We start from the raw sequence: 20,893 nt of genomic DNA, 5'->3' as shown, positions 1-20,893 counted from the left end.
GCAACATCAACTGGCTGTGTCGTGCATGCCCCCCACACCACCACTCCAGGATTGAGCCCACAACCTGGGCATGTGCCCTGACTGGCAACTGAGTCTGTGACCTCTTGGTTCGTGGGCTGACACTCAACCACTGGGCCATACCAGCCGGGCAAAGCTAGCATTCTTTAAGTCAACAATCCAGAGGAGGAGCCTCACCCTCCACGCAGAGAGGAGACGAGGCTGGTGCACAGCGATGCAGAGCCAGCTCCAGCACGGCCACCTGTCGCCTTACCTGGATCATAGACTCAGTGAGAACAGCCTCATTCACCTCCAGGATGACATTCTTAATCTCTTGATAGGGCATGCGGAAGGAACCCAGAAAGATGGCTGCCGGAAAACAAGATATAAAGACATGTTCTCAGTCTCTTCCTCCTTCCAGCCCACCCTACAAACCTCTGCTGGACAATTTTCCTATCAGTGGGTGCTCTTTTAAAGTCTCTATCCGAAACCTCCACCACCTCCACACTGCCTACATAGTTAGATTCCAAGTTCCTGAGTCCACCCAGTGTTTAAGGTTCCCACCTCCCAGTTTCTCTCTCATTAATCCCTACATTGGTGCCACATACCAGCCCCATTGTTCCAGGCACCACATTCTACAAACACTGTGAGGCCTGCCTTTGCTCCCAGGAAGTCTTTGATCTTCTCTATCTATATACATCAAAGACGTTTGCCCCACTCTATTTTAGTTCCCTACTCTCATGATTCCATCCTCAAAGTGACTGCTGCCTAGAAATGCTCAGATTCTTAATGGCCATATCCCATTTCCTAACAAACACATCCTATCCTTCTAGCTCTCTCACTCACTAATCTCTAAATGGGAGAGCCTTCTGTCGCCCTCCCCCCACTCTCACTCTCTCATTCTGTCTCTGAAGAGGGCTGATTATTCCATTTTCTCTGAATGAATCAATTCCATCAATTCCTCTTTGCTTTCTCTATTTAACCTAGACTCTATAGTCTATCACTTTGCTCTCTACTATTATTCCCATTTCTATTAACTCATTTCTGTTCCTTGTTTCCTTCTCCTTCCAGTCCCTGGTTAATCTGATTTCTCTATTCTTTTACCTGGGCTGATGAACACGCTAGTAAACACTGCAGGTCAGAATCTATGAATTTGTGATGGCACCAATGATAGGTGGGGCCTCAGTGCTGTCTAGTAATCCTCCTAGGTCCCCAGTCCATGCCCTCCTGGCTGTCTTTGCAGCTCCACCAAAATGTCCCCATTCTCCTAATTGTCCTACCCCTTCAGCATCTGTTCTAAGACCTTGCTTGTCTTAACTGAAAAAAATTGAAACGATTGATGAGATTACTTGCTCAGCTTTCTCTTATGCCACCTGCAAACTGAGCATTAGGGGCCCTCAGATGGAGGTAGACAAGAAAAGGCTTGGGTAAGGACTATTTTGGAATCATCTAGAAGAAACCTTGTGCGAACACTTCTGTAAGCTTATCCGCATCTATACGCATGGACTCATCCTTTCCTTATGTTTCAATAGAACAGGGGGCCCTAAGGACCTTCTCCTTTAACATATATACATACTCAAGTTTCTCTCATCTTTAAAAAAACAAAAACAACCCCTCCCTGACCAATATACTTCTCTGTTTACCAACTTCTTTCTTTCCTTCACTTTTTAACACTCTAAAAATATGTCTATTGTCTCCTACTTCCACAGCTTTCACTTATTCTTCTGTCCCCACAAAGTCAATGAAAAGATGACAATCATTTACTGAATGTCCACTCCATATGAGAAACAGTGCCTTAAACACAATCTACATACATGATCTCACTTAATCCTATTCCTAATACCTCTGTAAGTTTGTATTCTTAGTCCCATTTGACAGAAAAGGAAACTAATACTTCAAGAAGTTGAGCTACCCATCCAAAGCCCTACTGCTAGTAAGGGTTGGAGTCAGAACTTAAATACAAGTAGATTCCAGAGCCTCTGTTCTTAACTCCTATGCTATACTGAAATTACTCTTGCCTTGGCTACTGACTTTCCTAATGCCAGACCCAAAACATATTTGTCCAGTCCTGGTTTTACTTGACTCTTGTCTTCACCTGACACTGTGGATAATTCCCACTTCTTAGGACTATTTCATAACATTTTTCTTGCTGCTCCTTGCTAGCCCCTTTTCTTTGAGGCCTCCTCCTTTTATTATTTGCCCCTTAAATATTTTTTTTCAAACTATAAGATAGCATTTATTTATAAAATCACAGAGGTAGGACAGGTAATTCATAGAAGAAATAGGCTTAGGAAACAAGTTATAGAGGCAAAGGAAGGGCCTTTGGAGCTTAGAAATCAGGAAGGTCAAGGTGCTGCACCTGGGGAAGGGGGAGGGAGAGAGGGGGAAGGAAAAGGCGCCGGTGTGCTCCCAGGAGGGAGAGCCGCTGGGTCCTCTGTCCTAATGATTTTAAGGGTGGAGATTTTAAGGGAGGTCAAGGGGAAGATTTCAATAGAATATTCAGCAGCTTTGCAAGTGTATCATTTCAGGATTGTACTACAGTGGAGACTGATTGATTGGTTAGTGCCAGGGCAGTGGGTCATTATTCAATGCAGCTGGTCCTGATGTTAGCCTTGGTGTTCCTTGTCTGGTTTTGCTGCTTTTCTGGGCCTGGAGCTAAAATACAACTGAGGCCTCGATGTTATCTCTTGGGAGGAATGGTCAGGGGTCCAAACTGAATGACCAGCGACATGCTAGAGGAGGGAAGGTCACCCTGAGGATGAGGTCCCACCTACAACTGTCCGTTGCTAGGCATCTGCGGCTTTCTGCCCTGGTGGCCTTCTGTACCTGGCCCATTATCCTTGCTCTGTGCCCCTTAAATATTAATGCCCTTCAAAGCAAACTCATGGCTTCAATTACGACTCATGTGTTATCTCCTAAATTCCTATCTCCAGCCAGACCTTCCTCCTGACTCCTATACCCAAGTGCCTAATACACCCATCCTCTTGGAGGAGTCCCACAGGTGCCTTAAATTCTACCTTAAAATTAAGTTAATCATTTCTACCTGCTACCTCTCATCATATCTACCACCTACCACTTCTCCCAAGAAAGGCAGAACTGCTCCTGCTGGGTTTTCCCATTTCAGTAAATGGTCCATACCATCCCCTAGAGAGTGACATAAACCTAAGAAAACATCTCCTTTAACCCCTCAGTCAATCACTAAGTTCCATCTTATCTTCCAGGCCCTGATCATCTCTGGCCTAGTTTAAAGCAGTAACATAACTCATCTCTGCCTACAGTCTTCCCCTACCTTACACTGCAGCCTCAAAATCATTGCCGAAGTAGCCTTCCAAAAATTACACAAGGTTGTATCATTCACCTTCCTGATTAAAATCCCTTCAGTGACTTTCAGGATAAAAGATATACTTCTTAGCCTAAACCTACCAGAATTTTTTTGTTGTTAAGCCTCACCCAAGGATATTTTTTCTACTGATTTTTAGAGTGGAAGGAGGGGGCGGAGAGAAAAAGAGAGAGAGGGGAACATCGATGTGAGAGAGACACATCAATTAGCTGCCTCCTACATACACAACCAGCCTGGGGATCAACCTGCAACCCAGGTACATGCCCTTGACCTGGAATCCAACCCCCCACCATTCAGTGTGGGGGCAGACGCTCTAACCACTGGCCAACACGGGCCAGGGCTAAGCCTACCAGGATTTTTATGACCCAGCCTCTATTCCTTGAGAGCTCCCCCCCCCCCACGTGTGCCCTTCACTCAGCTGTACTGAGGAACTTGCAGCTCCTGAAGTGTGTGACCTTACCTCACGCATCTGTGCCTTCATACGTGCTGACGGCTCTGCCCGAGCAAGCCAGCCCTCATCCTTCACTTACTTCTGTTGATAGTTCTTTCAACTCAGTTTAAGCAGAACGTCCTTTAGAATGATCTCTAGGATGTGCTCCCTCTAATACTCCCCCCACTTGATTTAGATGCCCCCTTTCCTAGTGCTCTCATAAGCATCCTAGTACCCCTCCATAACAGCAGTCATCACTCTGAGCTATTACTGTTATTTACTTTTCTGTCTCCACCCAAAGTATGGTTCATGAGTGTAGGGACTATGTCTCACTCAGTTTTATATCCCCAGCACATGAAAGACACTTAATTACTAAATTACATCTCCTAGACCATGCTACCCTAAACTAATCTCAATTCTCTTCCTAAATTCTGTTTTCCATATCGATATCACTCAATTGGAAATAACATTGCACTACCCCACCGTCCTGTATCATTTCCTAAAATAATAATTACTCATGTTTTATGTCCCCAGAGATAAACCTTGAGAAGAGGAATTATGTCACATTACTTCAGTCTCCATAAAAGGACTTACCCACAGATACTATTCAGTAATATTTCTTAACAGTGATGTAAGATTTATAGCCAAGAATAATGTACAGGCTTATTGTTCTCATTATATCAGACTTCACTTGTGGGTATGTGTACTTATTACTTGTGTGACCTTGACCAAGTCACAACCACTGACCTTAGTTTTCTCATTTGGAAAAACGAGACAACTGCTATATTGTGAGATTGTGAGTGGGTTTTACGGACTATATACCCTTTCATCTCTGGAACACATCCCTAGTATGTGCCTAAAAGAGCCTGCAACATGGCAGACCCTCAAATATCTGTTGAGCAAATACTTAAACCTATATTCTTAGGGAGATCAACAGTTGAAAGGAACAAAAAGTGAACATATATTCTGATCATCAAATAAGTACTACCTATGTCGACTTTGCAGAGTTGTTTCTGGCCTGAAATCTGCCACCAATCAGAGTCATGAGTATAAGTAGCAAGTTCAGAACAGTTCAGTTACATTATTTATCCTAAACTACAAGTTATTTTAGATTTAACTGAAGTCAAGCCAGCACCTGCATTTAAGAGGAAATACTTAAAAGAAAGAAGGAAATGTACAGTACCTAGAGCATTTGTGATAGACTGCCTGTGGATGCAGTGGAAACAGTAAGGGCTTTGAAATAAGAAAATCTGAGATTCAAATTCCTAGCTATGTGACTAGGCAAATTCCTAAAAGTCTTGGCCTCTATTTACTTGCCATAAAACTATATATTAACAATTTTGCAGAGCTATTGAAGGGATTAAACGAGATAGAAAATTCACTGTGCAATGCCTGACATACAGCAGGGACTCAACAAATGGAAGTTTTGTATCAAGGGATCTTGGATCCACCAGAATTAAGCTCTTAGAAGAAAACCTTCACATTTCAGGTAGTTCAGATCACAGAGTTACTCACAGAGATTCTGGGCCGTCTTTGAATCCAACACCTTCAACTCTTTTACTTTTTTCTTTTGTACAGATTTCTTTTCTTCTCCACCTTCCTGATCCTTCTTGGCTACAAAGGGAAAGATCAGAAAAGCATCATTAAGGACAAGCCACATCTGCGCCTTATTGAACTAGTGTCCTATCCTGGAAAGGCCTCTCACGTCCCCTCTATTAATGATAGTCTCCTATTATATTCCTTCAAGGCAAACCTCCTCTTTAACCACCCAGCCTTCTACTGACTGACCCCTCCAACTATAAAAAAAAATCTCATTTTCATTTATTTAACAGTTATCAATAATGCTTTCCCATCTACATCTTATCTACTTGCAAGGAGCAGCAAACTTTCTGTAAAGGACCAGATGGTAAATATTTTAGGCTCTGCAGACCACATTTTATGCAAAGCCTAAAATATTTACCATCTGCCACTATAGCATGAAAGCACTCATAGACAATACATACAGGATATGGCTGTGTTGCAATAAAACTTTATTCACAAAAACAGGTGGACAGCTCGAGGGGCTAAGGTTTGCCAATCCCTGTATTAGAGTCTTCCCCTGTGTTATCCTTTTGTGCCTATTAAAAATCCTATTTATCTTTCAAGCTCCATCTTGAACATGAGTTCCCCACAAAATTTTTCTTCTCTGTACTTCATGTATTCACAACTGTAAATCTACTTTTGCCCACCCCTATATAAAAAAGTATATAAAAATTTCTCACACACAAAAATTTGTTTTTCTTGGTTTTCCCAAATGCCTATGATCTCTCTGAGTCCCTACTGATCCTGATACTTCTTTACAGCAAGTCCTCTCACTGACTTTGTTATTAGTACATACAGTCTCTCCTCAACTAGACACAGACTTTGTTATTCCTCTTTGCAAATCTCATGGCATAAAAATACATTCTTAGTTGGATCTTGTTGCTGAATTATCACGGTGTACACACACACAGAAGGTACAACACACCGTTGGCACTCTTCTCAGACATTCCTTGCAGAGATATTCTATATCTCCAAAGCCAATATATTCTTCCTTTTCTGTGAAGCTTTCCCTGATCAATGTACTTACTCTCTGATTTGCTGAACTAATTTTCACGGTATTTGCTATCCATACCTCAGTCAACAATTATTCAATGTTAATTAGTCAATGTTTTGTGACACTTTATATGTATCATCTCGATCTTTTAAAACCTGTGTTTCTTTATACATGTGGATACTTTCCCATCCTACCTAGACTTTGACCTTCCAAGAGCCTGAGCAAAATAATATTTCATTATCACTCCCTCAGCAGCTAGCATGACAGTAACATCCACTAAAAAATGGTTTATACTGGCTAATGAAGAGGGTTGAACAGTAGACAGACAGGGAAAGAGGAACTGCTCTGGACAGACAGTTGTAAAATACTCTGTCCTACAGTGTAACTTGGTATCAATTTTTTAGAAAGCCACACGGGAATATCTCTGCAAGGAGGGTCAAGAAACTGACAAAGCGAGGTGCTTCTGAGAAGAGGCATGGGGTGCTTGAGTATGAAGGTTGAAGAAATACTTTCAACACAAACCCATTTATACCATTTAAATGTTAAACCATATGAAAACTATTACTTGGTACAAATAAGAAATAAAGCAAACCAAAAAAAAAAGTTATATGGCAATAGGTATTCATCTTTTAACCCATAGTCCCAACTTGAAGAAGGAAAATGCTAAATACATAAATATTATTTAAATAAGTACTTATTGAGTACCTACATGTGCCTGGCTCTGTTCTGCATAATGGGAATTAAACAGTGAACAAAACTGAGAAAAATTCCTGCCTTGATAGAACTTGTATTCCAATAAAGAATAATAGACAATAAGCCAGTTCATAGATAAAATAGTATATAAGTGCTATGAAAAGAAAACAAGTAGGGAAGGGAATAGGGGAATTTGATAGGGAATGCAGCTTTAGGGGGGCTGGCCAGGGAAGGTCTTAGTGGGAATGTGACATTTGAGTAAAATACCTTTTAGAAAGTGAGAGATCAAGCCACATGAATATCTAAGGTGGAGTGTGTGTGTGTGGAGGGGCATTTTAGACAGAAAACAAATGCAAAGGCCTAAGACAGGCGCATACCTGGTATGGGAAATAGATGGGGGGAGATCAAGAGATAAAATCAGAAGGTAGGAAAAAACAGATCATAAAAAAAAGAAAATTATGGGTATTCAGATGAAAACAGACACTTAAAACATCTGCACTGTATCACAAAAATTTAGGCAAGGAGAAAAGTAAAAGTATTATATTTAAAAACTGGGAAGAAAAAAGGGACCTAAATGGAAATAAAGTTTCTGCACTTCACTCGAATTCACAAACCACAGATACCATTAGACTAGTGTAAGTTATGTATGTAAATGTAATACCTAGAGGAGTTTACCTAAGCAATACACTCGGGGGGCATTATAAATAAGTCAAAATGGAATCTTAAAAAAATGTTCAAAGAGCCCTGGCCAGTATGGCCTGGTTGGTTGGGCTGCCAGTTGGATTCGAGTCAGGGCAGGCTCAGTCCCTGGTGGGGGCAGGACCTGGAGGTGTGCAGGAGGCAGTCGATAGATGTTTCACTCTCACATGGATGTTTCTCTCACTTTCTCTCTCTATAAAAATCAACAAACTATTCTTTGAAAAAAATTTTTTTTCCAAAGAAACCACAGGAAAGTGAAAAAAAGAAAAAGGAAACAAACAGAAAATACAATGTTTGACTTAAGCCCTAACATATCAATAATTACCTTTAATATAAATGGTCTAAATACAATACTTAACAAAGACTGACTTTAGTGTAGGTGCCTGACAATTAGCTTTTCTGATTGTAATGTAAGTGCCTGACATTAACCTTTTGATTGCTGAGGCATCCACTTAAAAGACATCCATTCAAATAAACATATTGTCAGCTACACTAGATAGAGAGCCAGGCCACCCACCCATGAAACTCCTCTTTTAGGACCAATGTCACCCCAATAAATTTAATAAAAAATAAAAAAAGAAAGTCATGGGCGGCCGAGATAACTAACCACTTGAGTGACCCTGCTTTTCCATTCCCAGGCTTTAATTTCCACTCTTATGTTTTAAATTCACCAATAAAGAGGGAGCCCATGAAACCCTAGGCATCCCTCAACCCCAATAAAGGCAGAACCCCAGGGTTGCCCTCTCTCACTTCACTATGTGGCCCCAGGAGTGCCATGTCAGGACCTGTGAGCAATAAGCCTATTTTTTTAAAGTTCCCTGATGGTTGTTGCTGAGGTATGTCTTGCAATCACAACTATAAGTGCTGGTCTGGCCCAGCGACAACACTGGTTCTGATGGGGGAAATATCTATGGGGATGGGAGGTGGGGGTTGCCAGAAGGATCCAGGTGAGTACCACAAGGCATTCCTAGCTGATGGTATCACTGGGCTAAGACCAACACAAAACACTGGCTGAGTGGGTTAACAAAAGACCCAACAAGATATACCATGCAAACATTAATTTTAAAAAAAGGCAGAGTGGCCAAATCACTATGCATATGCACCAAGCGACAGAGCTTTGAATATAAGAAACAAAACTGAGAGATGAAGAAACCAGCATAGCTAAGGAGACATTAACACCCTACTCTCAGTAATGGGTAAACTGGACAAAAAAATCAGCCAGGATATGGAAGTAGTGAACAATACAAGCAATCAGCAGCGTCATACACACACACACACACACACACACACGTTTCATCCATTGCACAGGGGTGGGCAAAAATAGGTTTACAGTTGTGAATATGCAAAACTGAGAGTTTATGCTTGTAGTATTATTTATTAATTATTGTATTATTTTCCATACGAACAACTGTAAACCTACTTTTGTCCACCTCTGTATATATGTATGTGAAAGAGAGAGAGAGAGAGAGAGAGGGGACACTTCACCCAAAAACAGCAGAATAAACATTTTTTCAAGTGCTCATTGAACACATCCATATCCAAGAAAGACCATATCCTGCGCCATGAAAATCAATAAAATCGATGAACATCTAGGAAGACTGACAAAGATAAAAGAAGACATATATCACTAATATCAGGAATGAAATGGAGTGTCCTTCAGGTCCTGCAGACATTAAAAGGATAGTAAGACTGCTGTACTACAAACAACGTTGTACTCACAAATTGGGCAACTTACAAGAAATGGGCAATTCCTCAAAAGCCCAAAACTACCAAAAGTCAACCAAGATGAAATAGGTAACTCAGACACTACTTGAAACCACTTTTAAAAACTGAATTCATAATTTAAAAAGGCTCCTGAGAAGAAAATCTCCTGGCCGAGGAGGATTCACTAGAGAATTATACCAAAAATTTAAAGAAAAATTAATGCCAATTTCACACAATCTCTCCCAGAAAACAGAAAACGAGAGCACACGTCTCACTTCATTTCATGAATGCCACTGAGTTATTGAAATGGTTAATTTTATGTTATGTGAATTTCATTTCAATAAAAGAATTAGTCTTTAGGACTATGTATTAGGAATTAAATTAATTAGGAATTAAAACTAAAATCCCAACCCATTAGAATCACTAAAATTAAAAAGCAAAACTGATGATACTAAGTGCTGGTAAGGATGCAAAACACCCACAACTCTCATACATTGCTAGTGGAAATGAAAAGAAAAAAAAAAGTAAAGCTACTTTGGAAAAGTTTGCCAGTTTCTAATACAGTCAAATATACATTTATTGTAGCATATGACCCAACAATCCCATTCCTAGGTATATGCCCAAGAAAACTGAAAACGTATATGTCCATACAAAATCTTGTATGCAAATGTTTCTACTGACTTTATTCATAATTCCCAAAAACTAGATCCAACCCAAATGTCCATCAACTAGTGAATGGATATAACGGGAACGTACTCAGCAATAAAAAGGAATGAACATGCATACAACACCATGGGAAAATCTCAACTACATTATGATAGGTGAAAGAATACAGCCTTAAAAGGCTACTTAGTGTATGACTCCATTTAGATAACATTTTGGAAAAGACAAAAGTCTAGCGGTTGCCAGAGCCTGGTGGTAAGGAGAGGGGATGGACAAATGGGAAGAAGAGAACTTTTCAGAGTGATGAAAATGTTCTCTATCATGACTGCCATAGTTATATGGCTGTATACATGTCAAAATTCATATAACTGTACACGTAATAAGGGTAAATTTTACTATACGCAAAGTATACTTCAATAAACCTGACTAAACGCACTGTATTTTTGGGGCCAATAAAATACAGTAAATGGGGGGCTACAATAATTATAAGAGAGTGATAATGATAGAAGAACATATGAAGTTCTTAATAATAAAGCAAGATGTAGAGATTCCAGAAATAAATATAAAACATTTAGTACATGCTAAAGTAGGAACTTAGATAAGGATGGTCTAATCCAGGGTTAGTAAACTTTTTCTTAAAGACCAGAAAGTAAATATCTTAGGCTTTGTGGACTACATAGTTTCTGTTGCAACTACTCAACTCTGCTGGTGTAGTATGAGAGAGTCATAGACAATATGTAATCAAATGGGGTGGCCATAGTTTGCTGACTCCTGGCCTAATCAATAGTGTTGGAAAACCTGACTCAACTTTGAAGTAAAATGGTTAGATACTAACTTTATGCTTTTCATAAAAATAAATTCCAGATATATTAATCATCTAAATGTTAAAAACAGAAATACAGCCCAGCCGGGCGTGGTTCAGCGGTTGAGCATCGACCTAGGATCCAGGCGATCAGGGTTTGATTCCCCGTCAGGGCACATGCCCAGGTTGTGGGCTGCAGCCGATCAATGGTTCTCTCATCATTGATGTTTCTATCTCTCTCTCCCCCTCCCTTCCTCTCTCTGAAATCAATAAAGATATATTTTAAAAAACACACAAAAAAACCCAGAAATACAATTCTAAAAAAATGAAAATTTTCCTAAGAATAAACACAAAATCAAGAAGGCAAAAAGTAAAACACAGACTGATTTGATTACATAAAATTTTATGTTCAATGTTGTGAAAATCACCATATAAAGTATGAAATGAGAATTTCCATTTCTAGTAATGGAGTCAAATCTCCTGTGAAAAACATCTTAAAATGCTGGTGTAATGTTTCAAAAAAATCACTCAAAAAGCACAGAAGAGCTGACAAGATGGTGATGAACTACTCCCAAGAGGTAAGTAAAACAATGGAGCACTGTCTCAACTTGATGGCTTTGTGCAATAAGGATGGACAGGGGTCAAGATCTAGTTTCTGCCTAAAGGGGAGAGTCTCACATGAAACTCTTTCTTCATTAGCTAGGAATCCAAAAGACTGCATCCTCAGAGTAAAGGTGAACACAACAGGCTGGCAACTGGGAGCCCTAGAAAGCCTATACTCTAGGAAGAGGGTGAAACAGAGGTAGATTAAGCCTTTCCAAAACCACAAGCAATGGCACAGCTCACTCGCTGACTGGATTAAGGTGATCAGCTCCCACTCTATCTGTCTAGAGAGGAAAAAACAAATAAGAACAGAACCCAGGCATGATCCAGACATTGGAGCTAGCCAACAAGGACTTTAAAGTAACTATAGTTACCATGTTCAAGTATATATAGGGAAAAATAAAAAATAGATGAAGATGGAGAAGTTCACCAGAGAACTAGTTTATTAAAAAAAAAAAAAAAAAAAAAAAATCAACATTCTAGAATTAAAAATTATTATAACTGAAGTTAAGAGCGTGATAAATGGGTTTAACAGGAGACACAGTAGATGTTAGTGAATTGGAAGACAGGTCAATAAAAAATATACAAACTAAAGCACAGAGATAAAAGACGAAAAGCAACAAAAAAGAGTATAAGGGACATGTAAAAAGGTCCAACATATGAGTAATTGGAGGCCAAGAAAGAGAAGAATTGGACAGAAGCAGTTAACAATATGGTGATGTGCATGTAAAAATTTGTTAAGACGGTAGATCTCAAGTTTAAGTGTACTTACCACAAAAACAAGGAGACATAAATCTTTTGGAGGTAATGGATATGTTTATTACCTTGATTATGGTGATGATATCACAGGTGTATGCATGTGTCCAAACTCATCAAAATGCATACATTAAGTATGTGCACATTTTTGTGTATTAAATATACCTCAATAGAGCTGAAGGAGAGGAGGAAATATTGACTATTAAATATGCCTTGGAGCATGGGAGGAGTCCCAGGTTTTCAGTTCCAAAGGGAAGCTTTAGACAGGTAGGCAGAGAAAGTAAACGCAGAGAGTAAAATATTAAAAATAAAAAACCCACACATACACAAAAAATGGAGTGCTGTGATCTTCGCTGGCACTGAACTTGAAAGCAAAAAAAAAAAAGCCAATAATTTAAAAAAACAAAAACTGAACAGAAGCAATGTTATAAGAGAAAATGGCTGTGAATTTTCCAAAAGTGAAGAAACACTTCAACATACAGAATCAAGACGATGCCCTGGCCAGTTTGGCTCAGTGGTTAGAGTGTCGGCCCCTTGGACCAAAGGGGCTCGGGTTCGACTTCCAGTCATAATACCTGGGTTGCAGGTTCTCCCCGCCCCAGTTGGGGCATGTACAGGAGGCAACCAATTGATGTGTCGTCTCTCTCACATCTCTCTCTCTCTCTCTCTCTCTGAAAAGCAACGGAAAAATTATCCTTGGGTGAGGATTAACAACAACAACAAAGAATCAAGAAGCTCAGAGAATTTCAAGGATAAATACAAAGAAAACCACACCATGGCACATCATCACAGTAAAACTGCTTTAACCAGAGGAAAGAAATTCTCAGAGTGGCAGCCGGTAGAATATATTAACTTCAAATGAACAGCAATAACACTGACAGTGGAGTTTTGCTTTTTTTTTAAGGGGGAAATAAAAAAATACCCTTCAAAAATATAGGTGAAATAAAGATATATCCAGACAAAAACAGAGAACTCATTACCAGTATACCTGAACTAAAATAAATACTAAAAAGAGTATTTATTCAGGCAGCAGAAGAAAAATTATACCAAAAGGAAATACAGAAATGCAGATAGGAAGGAAAAACACCAAAAGTATTTTTAAGTGAATATCGATTACAAAATAATAGCAACAATGTTTGTGGGGTTTAAAACATGTAGAATTAAAATGTATGACATCAATAACTCAAAAAGAGAGTATATAGTGAATAGAGTTAAAATGTTTTAATGTTCTAGCATTATCTGGAAGATTGTAAGTTACCATTTGTATTAGACTGTAATAAGTCAAGCATACATGTTGTAACTTCTAAGGTACCCCCCAAAAAGGAAGTAAAAAATGTATGTATTACAAAAATGTATGAATAGGGGAAATGTGAAATAATAAAGTTTTAAATTAATCCAAAAGAAGCAAGAACAGAAAAAGGACGTAAGTTGAAAAAATTAAACAGAAAACAAATAGCAATATGATATATATCAACTCAAAGGGATTAAATGCTTTGCAGTGAAAAGGCTAAGACTATCAGACTGAATTTACAAAGCACACACACTAAATATGTCCTGTTTGCAAGGGATACACCTTAAAGAAAGATGCAGAAATGTAAAAGATGAAATAGTGGAAGAAGACAGACTAACCAACAGAAAGCTGGTGTAGCTATACTAATACACGACAAAAATTTCATCACTAAAAATGCTATTGCTTTGAATAGACACACTTCATAATGATAAAAGGTCAACCCATGAGATATAATCATTCTAAATCTAAATATATCCAATAATTTAGTTTCAACATGTAAAGTAAAAATTGACGTAAGCTAAAAGAAGAAAAGGACAAATCTATAACCGCAAAGGAAGAATTAAAACCCTTTTGTGCAGTAACTAATAAAACAAGCAGACAAAAATCTGGAAAGGATATAGAAAATCTGAACACATCTAAAAAACTTGACCTAATTGATATATTAGAACAATGCACTCAATGACAAATTACACCCCTTTTTTCCTATGCACATTGCACACTTACCAAAATTCACCACATGCTGGGTAAAAGCAAGACTTGACAAATTTCAAAGGATGAAAATAATTCAAAATGTGTTCTCTGACCACAGTAGTATTAAGCTGGAAATCCGTAAAAAGAGACTAAAAAGTTCCCAACCATCCAGATATTGAGTAAATATCCAAAAAACTCGCGAGTCAGGTAAGAAATCACAAAAGAAATTATAAAATATTTTGAACGGAATGAAACCAGCATATTACATAGAACAGATGGGACAAATAGAAAACACAAAATAAGATGGTAGATTTAAACCCAAATATTTCAGTAATTACAAACTGAGGGGCAGTCTACAAACTAACTGGTCTGGACTATTAAAAAATGTCAAGGTTATGAAAGATAAAGACCAAGAACTGTAATGAGGATTCTGACATATATGTATATTTCTGATGTGCCTTTGCAGGTGATCATAACAAGAATTATTGCCAATTAAAGAAGACTAAAGGACAAGTGAAGACTATGCATGATCCAGGATTTTTTGTGTGAAGAACATCACTGTGACAATTAACAAAATGTAGCTGGGCATGGCTCAGCCGTAGAGCATCGACCTTGGATCCAGGAGATCGCAGTTCGATTCCCAGTCAGGGCACATGCCCGGGTTGCAGGCTTGACCCCTATTTGGGGGCATGCAGGAGGCAGCTGATCCATGACGACTCTCTCATCCTTGATGTTTTTATCTCTCTCTCTCCCTTCCTCTCTCTAAAATCAGTAAAGACATATTAAAAATTAAAAAAATCTAAAGGTCAGCTTAAAGTAGTATTACACTAATGTTAATTTCCTAATTTTGATAATTACACTGTAGTTATGGACCTGTTATTTGGAAATGCACACCAAAAGATAAAGAAGCATTGGGTCTGTAATATACCATCATATGGTTCAGGAAAAAAATCTCTCTCTCTCTCTCTCTCTCTCTCTCTCTCTCTCTCTCTCTCACACACACACACACACACACACACACACACACACACAGAAGGATAAGGCAAATGTGATAAAATGTTAACATCTCAGGAATGCGATAAAGTGTGTGTAGGAAACTTCTGTACTATTCTAGCAACTTTACCTTCCATAACTCTGAAATTATGTTCACATTAAAAATTAAAAGAAAAAAATTCTGCAAAAACTGACAATTATAATGCTAAATCCCCAAAGTGGGATTTTTAAACTATGTACTTCTCTCAGTAACTGATAAAACAAGCAAACTAAAAGGATTTAGAAAATTTTAACAACACAATTAACAAATAGGAAATAATGGAGGTATACAGAATACTTAAAAAAAATTTTTTTCATTTTTTTAAATTGCTTTTGGAGAGAGAGAAAGGGAAGGGGGGGAGAGAAGGAAGGGGGAGGGGGGAGAGAGTGGAGGGAGACAGAGAAACATCATCAATGTGAGAGTGAAACATTGATCGGTTGCTTCCTGCATATGCCCCCACTGGGGATGGAACCCAAAACCTAGGTATGTGCCCTGACCGGGAATCGAACCTGAGACCTTTCAGTGTAGGGGATGATGCTCCAACCAACTGAACCACACAGGCCAGGGCGAGATATACAGAATACTTAATGCAACTGAAGAACACAGACATGCTTTCCAAGTGCACACAGAACATTCAGAATATTTAGCAATATTCAGAGCTATAAAGGAAAACTCTACAAATTTCTACAGATTGAAATCACAAAAGCATAACCAAATGCAATTAGCTACAAATTAATAAGAAAATTATTAATAGTTCCCCAGGCATTAAAATGAATTTCATACCAAATATGTGAGAATTTAGATGAAGTGAACAAATTTCTAGAAAAATATAACTTATCAGAAGTGACTCTACAAGAGAATACCTGAAAGTCCCTATAACTATGAAAGATATTAAACTGGTAGTCAAATATTTCCTGGGAAACCCAGATGACTTTGCTAGGCAAATATTTCAAACATTCAAGGACTAAATAACTCCCTTAATCTTATGGAAAAACTCTTCCATAGTGTAGAAAAATGAAATATTCTTCAAGTTATATTATGAAGTTAACATAATCTTACTAGCAAAATGTGAAAGAATAATATCTAAAAAATCAAGGGTTACTTTCACTCATAAACACAGGTATGAAATTCCTAAACAAAATACTAGCAAATTGAACTAAGCCATATAAAATAAAAAGGATAATAGAGCATGCCCAAGCAGCCTTATTTTAGGAATGCAAGATTGCTGTAACAGAAGCCAATTAATATGATTTACCACAATTACAGATTAAAGAAAAATTATATATAATTTTAACAGCATAACAAGTATCTAATCAAATTCAATATCCATTCATGATAAATACTCTTAGCAAACTAAGAGTAGAACTTCCTTAATTAGACTAAGGGTATCTACCAGAATCTTAAGGCAAAAACCATGCTTAATAGCAAAATGTCAAAAACTTTCCCTTTGAAGAGGAAGAAAAGAATGTTCATTATCACCACTTCATTGAACAACATTGGCTGGAGGTCTGAGCCAGTGCAATCAGGCAAGAAAAAGAAACAAAAATTCTAAGAATTAGGAAGAAATAACACTCTCATTTGAAGATGATGATTGTCAATATAAAAAAAATCTAAAAAAATCTAAGAATTTATGAGCAAACAAACAAAAAAGAAATAAAAAATATCATAAAATATGAAATATCTAGAAATAAATTTAATAAAAGTTGTGCAAGACCCCCTTCCTATGGAGGGGATATAGCTTTACTGAAAAACATTAAAAATGGCAAGTGAATATAGATTTATAGATTCATAGATTAAAAGACTTGATAATGTTAAAACATCAATTCTTTCCAGATTGATTTATATAGTTAGTAGAATAAAAATCCCAACAGGTTTCTGTATGTGCCCCGCCCCCCTGCCCAGGTTTCTGTTTGTAAGTTGACAAGTTGATTCTAAAATTTGTATGGAAATACAAGGTGCCAAGAAGAGCTAGGACACTCATGAGAAAGCAGCAAAAAGTAGGAGATATAAATATATATTATAAAATCATAATAATCAAGATCATGTGGTATTGGCATTGGAATAGACAAGATGACCAAAAAAAGTGTACAATCTAGAAAACAGACCCATGAATAAAGGCTCTTGATATAATAGGCTGAGCATGTCAAATGACTGGGAAAAGAACACACTTCCCAATAAATGGAACTGGAACTAAGTGTCCATATGAAAAAAGAGAAATTGTATCCAAATGCAAATAAATCAATTAAAAATCTTAATGTGAAAGGCAAAACTATAGGACTAATTATCTTGGTGACTAAAAGATTTCTTAAACAAGACACAATATGTATTAATCATAAAGGCAAAGACTGATAAATCTCAGCACTTTTTCATAAAGAAATTCTGTTCATCAAGACACTGTAAAAAAAAAAAAAGGAAAAGACAAGCCACAGGGCTCAGAGAAGATGTTTATGATACACTTAAGTGACAAAGAATTAATATCTAGAATATATAAAGAATTTCTTTTGTTTGGAATATCACCATTAGCAACCCTAATAAACTAATAGGACTATGCACTGAAAATCAATAACTGCTAACATCACAGAAGGGACAACCAGACATTATGTTCTTTCTGAAGAGGAACTTGATACCTATTATGAAGAATTCTTGGCAAAAGGACAAATGGGGCCCCTAGATCCAATTACCAATTTACAGTAAATACAGGATAGAAACTACACTACGGGAATACAATTACAAAATCCACATCATGGGAAGCTCCACAGGACAAATGATACAGTTTTTACAACAAATGACTTAAGGAAAAGAAAGACAAAGAGGAAGAACCTATATATTAAGAGAGACAAAGAAGACATTTTAAAACACAGGCAAAACTATAGTGTTCACGAATATAAACTTGGGTGATAAAGCAAAACAAAATAATACAGAAGTGATTGCCATACCAGTCAGGACAGTGAGTTCTCTTAGAGGGGAAGGAGCATGGGGGTTCCTAGGAGCCTCTTGGAAAATTTCTATCTCCTGACATGTGGAGTTTACATGGGCATTCATCTTATAATAATTCACTAAGTTGTACATCCATTCTATGTAGCTTTCTCTATATTTATTATATTTAATAATAAAATGTGTAAATATTAAAAGATGACCTAAAAATTAAATAATGATAATTTGGAGGAGAGGAAAAGGAAGGGTAGTATTATAAGTATCATCCTCACTTTTCTAGCAGGGAGGCAACAGATAAAACCTTCAATTTATAAATAAAAATAGGCAAAAAGCATATTATTTTTTAAAGTATTACTATACAACAGAGAATGACTCTCATTGAGACTGATAAAAACTGTTTTTTAAAAAGAGTTTAGTGTTCAAGGTAAGAGATGAAGGCATGACCTAAGGTTATAGCAGGGCTGAAGATAAACAGAAATAGATGGATTTGAGAATTATCTAATAAAAAGAATCAAACAGGCTTGGTGTAAACAAATACTGAACTCTTTTAATAGATTTGTTTCAAAGTGGTATGAGCCCAGCAATTCTGAAGGTACTAATGTATTATAAGAATGAGCAAACAAGTAAATATGTTGTGGATAACGGGAGCCAGGTAAAAGGAAACTATGGTGTTAAGTCAGGATAGTGGTTACTCTGGGTCAGGGGTGGGAGTGTAAGTCACTGGCTGTAACTGGAAGTGGATAATACAAGGAGTTTTCAGTTCTTAGTAATGTTCTGTTTCTTGATCTGAATATTGATTACATGGATATCAATTTCATTTTTAATTTTGTGAAAATTCACTAACTCATACACATGATTTGTACATTTCAACTTGAAATAAAGAAGAAAAATATATACACACTTCCAATTATAACATAAATGCTATATATACAATATAAGTAAAGATTTCAAGGGCACATGGACAAAATAAAATAGTTTGATTTGTTAAGGTAGTGACATAGTGTAATTATGTGTACATTTTTTTAAGCTGTCATCCACCAGGGAACTGAGAAAGGGAAGACAGGCTTGGGTCTGGATACCACCTATAAGTTTCATATCCTTAGACAGCTGGCTCTGGTTCAGCTGGCTCTGGGTTGGGGGAGGAAGGGACCCCAGTGACAACCAACAACAGAGTCAAATACAGAACCCATAGGACACTCCCATTAGCAGCTGTCCCAGCCCTGCTATAGAAATGGTGCATTAATTCAGCATACAATTATTACAGCATTTAACATATAACCTTATCAGTGCTTGGGTTCCAGCCCTCATTTTTCCCAGAGCAAGGATACAGAAGTGGGTTCAGAGAGGTCCTCAGCACAGAGAAACAAAGGAAAATCTTATCTGCAAATGACTGTGACTCTCTGCTGACACTACCAGAAAAGATACCCTTATCATGCAGCTGACTCCTCAGTAAAAAAGTGAGTCAGTGCCAGGGCCCACGTTTCTAGCTGCCGCAACCCTGACCTCTTCAGCAGATTGCAAGCACTTTTGCTAATGGGAACTACGGCTTCCAAACTGGCCCAGGGCCAACGTAGTCTCCAATGACCAGACTTCACACAAGTGCCCCGCCAGCCTTGCCAAGGGTCTGACCCTGCAATTTCCCTTCTGTAACCTGTGCCCTCTCCAGGAGCAAGGGAACAGACTGCCTGCTGTGACTGCTGAGAGTCAGAGTCGTTGACCCGTTGAGGAAGGGAGAGAATGAGCATCTAGCAAGAGCTTTCACCTCATCATCTGCATATAAGTCAGTCTCAGGGGTAATCTCTGGAAAGGTCGTGGAGAAGAGCAGGGTTGCTATAATGCTGAAGCCATGAAAGAATTTTCAAAAGTGCCCTCCCCCAACATTATATTTTTTCTTTCTAGAAAACAGTTTATGAAGTGCTGCTAACTATTTAGGTCTGATCAGAGAGACAGGGGTGGGAAGACCAAGCTGAGAATCTGGAATCACCCTAGGGATGCAGCTATTACACAGCAGGTAAATCCGGTGTCCAATGCTTAAAAGCTCTCCTTTAATTCGTAGGAAAGAGCATGGTCCGCTTAAACCACATTCTCTATTGAGAGCAGTCTGCAAACTCTTCTGAAGACTGTGGGTAACAGGCCACCATGTCAGGAGAAACAAGCCAGTGTCCCAGTAGGAGACTCTAGCCCTTTCTCCCTTGGGAGACTGCAGAGCATTGCCCTTCACGTCCTCTGCCATCACCTCTGGGCAAACCCTAAAGATGGGAGGCTCCGCTCAATGCAGAAGAGAAGTCTGGCTCTGTATCTTCTGTGTCTAACCTGAGAAAGCCTCCCTTTTTCCTTAAGAAATTAAGTCTATAAACTGCAAGATAAAAAAATGAGAAAGCACAAGCTGAAGAGGGAAATACAGACACATCAACCAACTGCAATGTATAAATTTTATTTGTCTCTGATTCAGATGAGCAAACTATAAAAAATTACTACTATAAGATAGTTTGAGAAATTTAAACACTTTAATAACTAACAATATTTTTTAAAAGCCCTTATTTTTTATACACATTCTGAACTACTTAAGAATTAAATCACATGACTAACAATGACATAATTTAAAATAACTGGGGTGGCAAGGAGGGAGCTGATGCAGGTAGATAAACAAGACTGGCCATGAGTTAAGTTTCTAAACTGGGTG

The 20,893-nt window shown here is 38.1% G+C and overlaps 1 protein-coding gene across 2 annotated transcripts in view; it reads right to left on the bottom strand.

Moving 5' to 3' along the window:
• Window positions 1–20,893, bottom strand: part of DIAPH1 (diaphanous related formin 1) — a 90,353-nt gene that overhangs the window by 13,305 nt on the left and 56,155 nt on the right. For both annotated transcript variants that reach the window (XM_081134794.1, XM_081134795.1), the window contains 2 exons: window positions 5,283–5,381; window positions 272–366 (listed from right to left, as the gene is read on the bottom strand). In XM_081134794.1, coding sequence (XP_080990920.1) covers window positions 272–366; window positions 5,283–5,381 — 194 coding nt within the window. The remainder of the gene's footprint in view (window positions 1–271; window positions 367–5,282; window positions 5,382–20,893) is intronic.

The sequence above is a fragment of the Miniopterus schreibersii genome, assembly GCF_964146895.1.
Source record: "Miniopterus schreibersii genome assembly, chromosome: 4".
NCBI classification, from domain to species: domain Eukaryota; kingdom Metazoa; phylum Chordata; class Mammalia; order Chiroptera; family Miniopteridae; genus Miniopterus; species Miniopterus schreibersii.
Note: the sequence above shows the minus strand (reverse complement) of the source record. Positions and strands in the feature narration are given on the sequence as shown.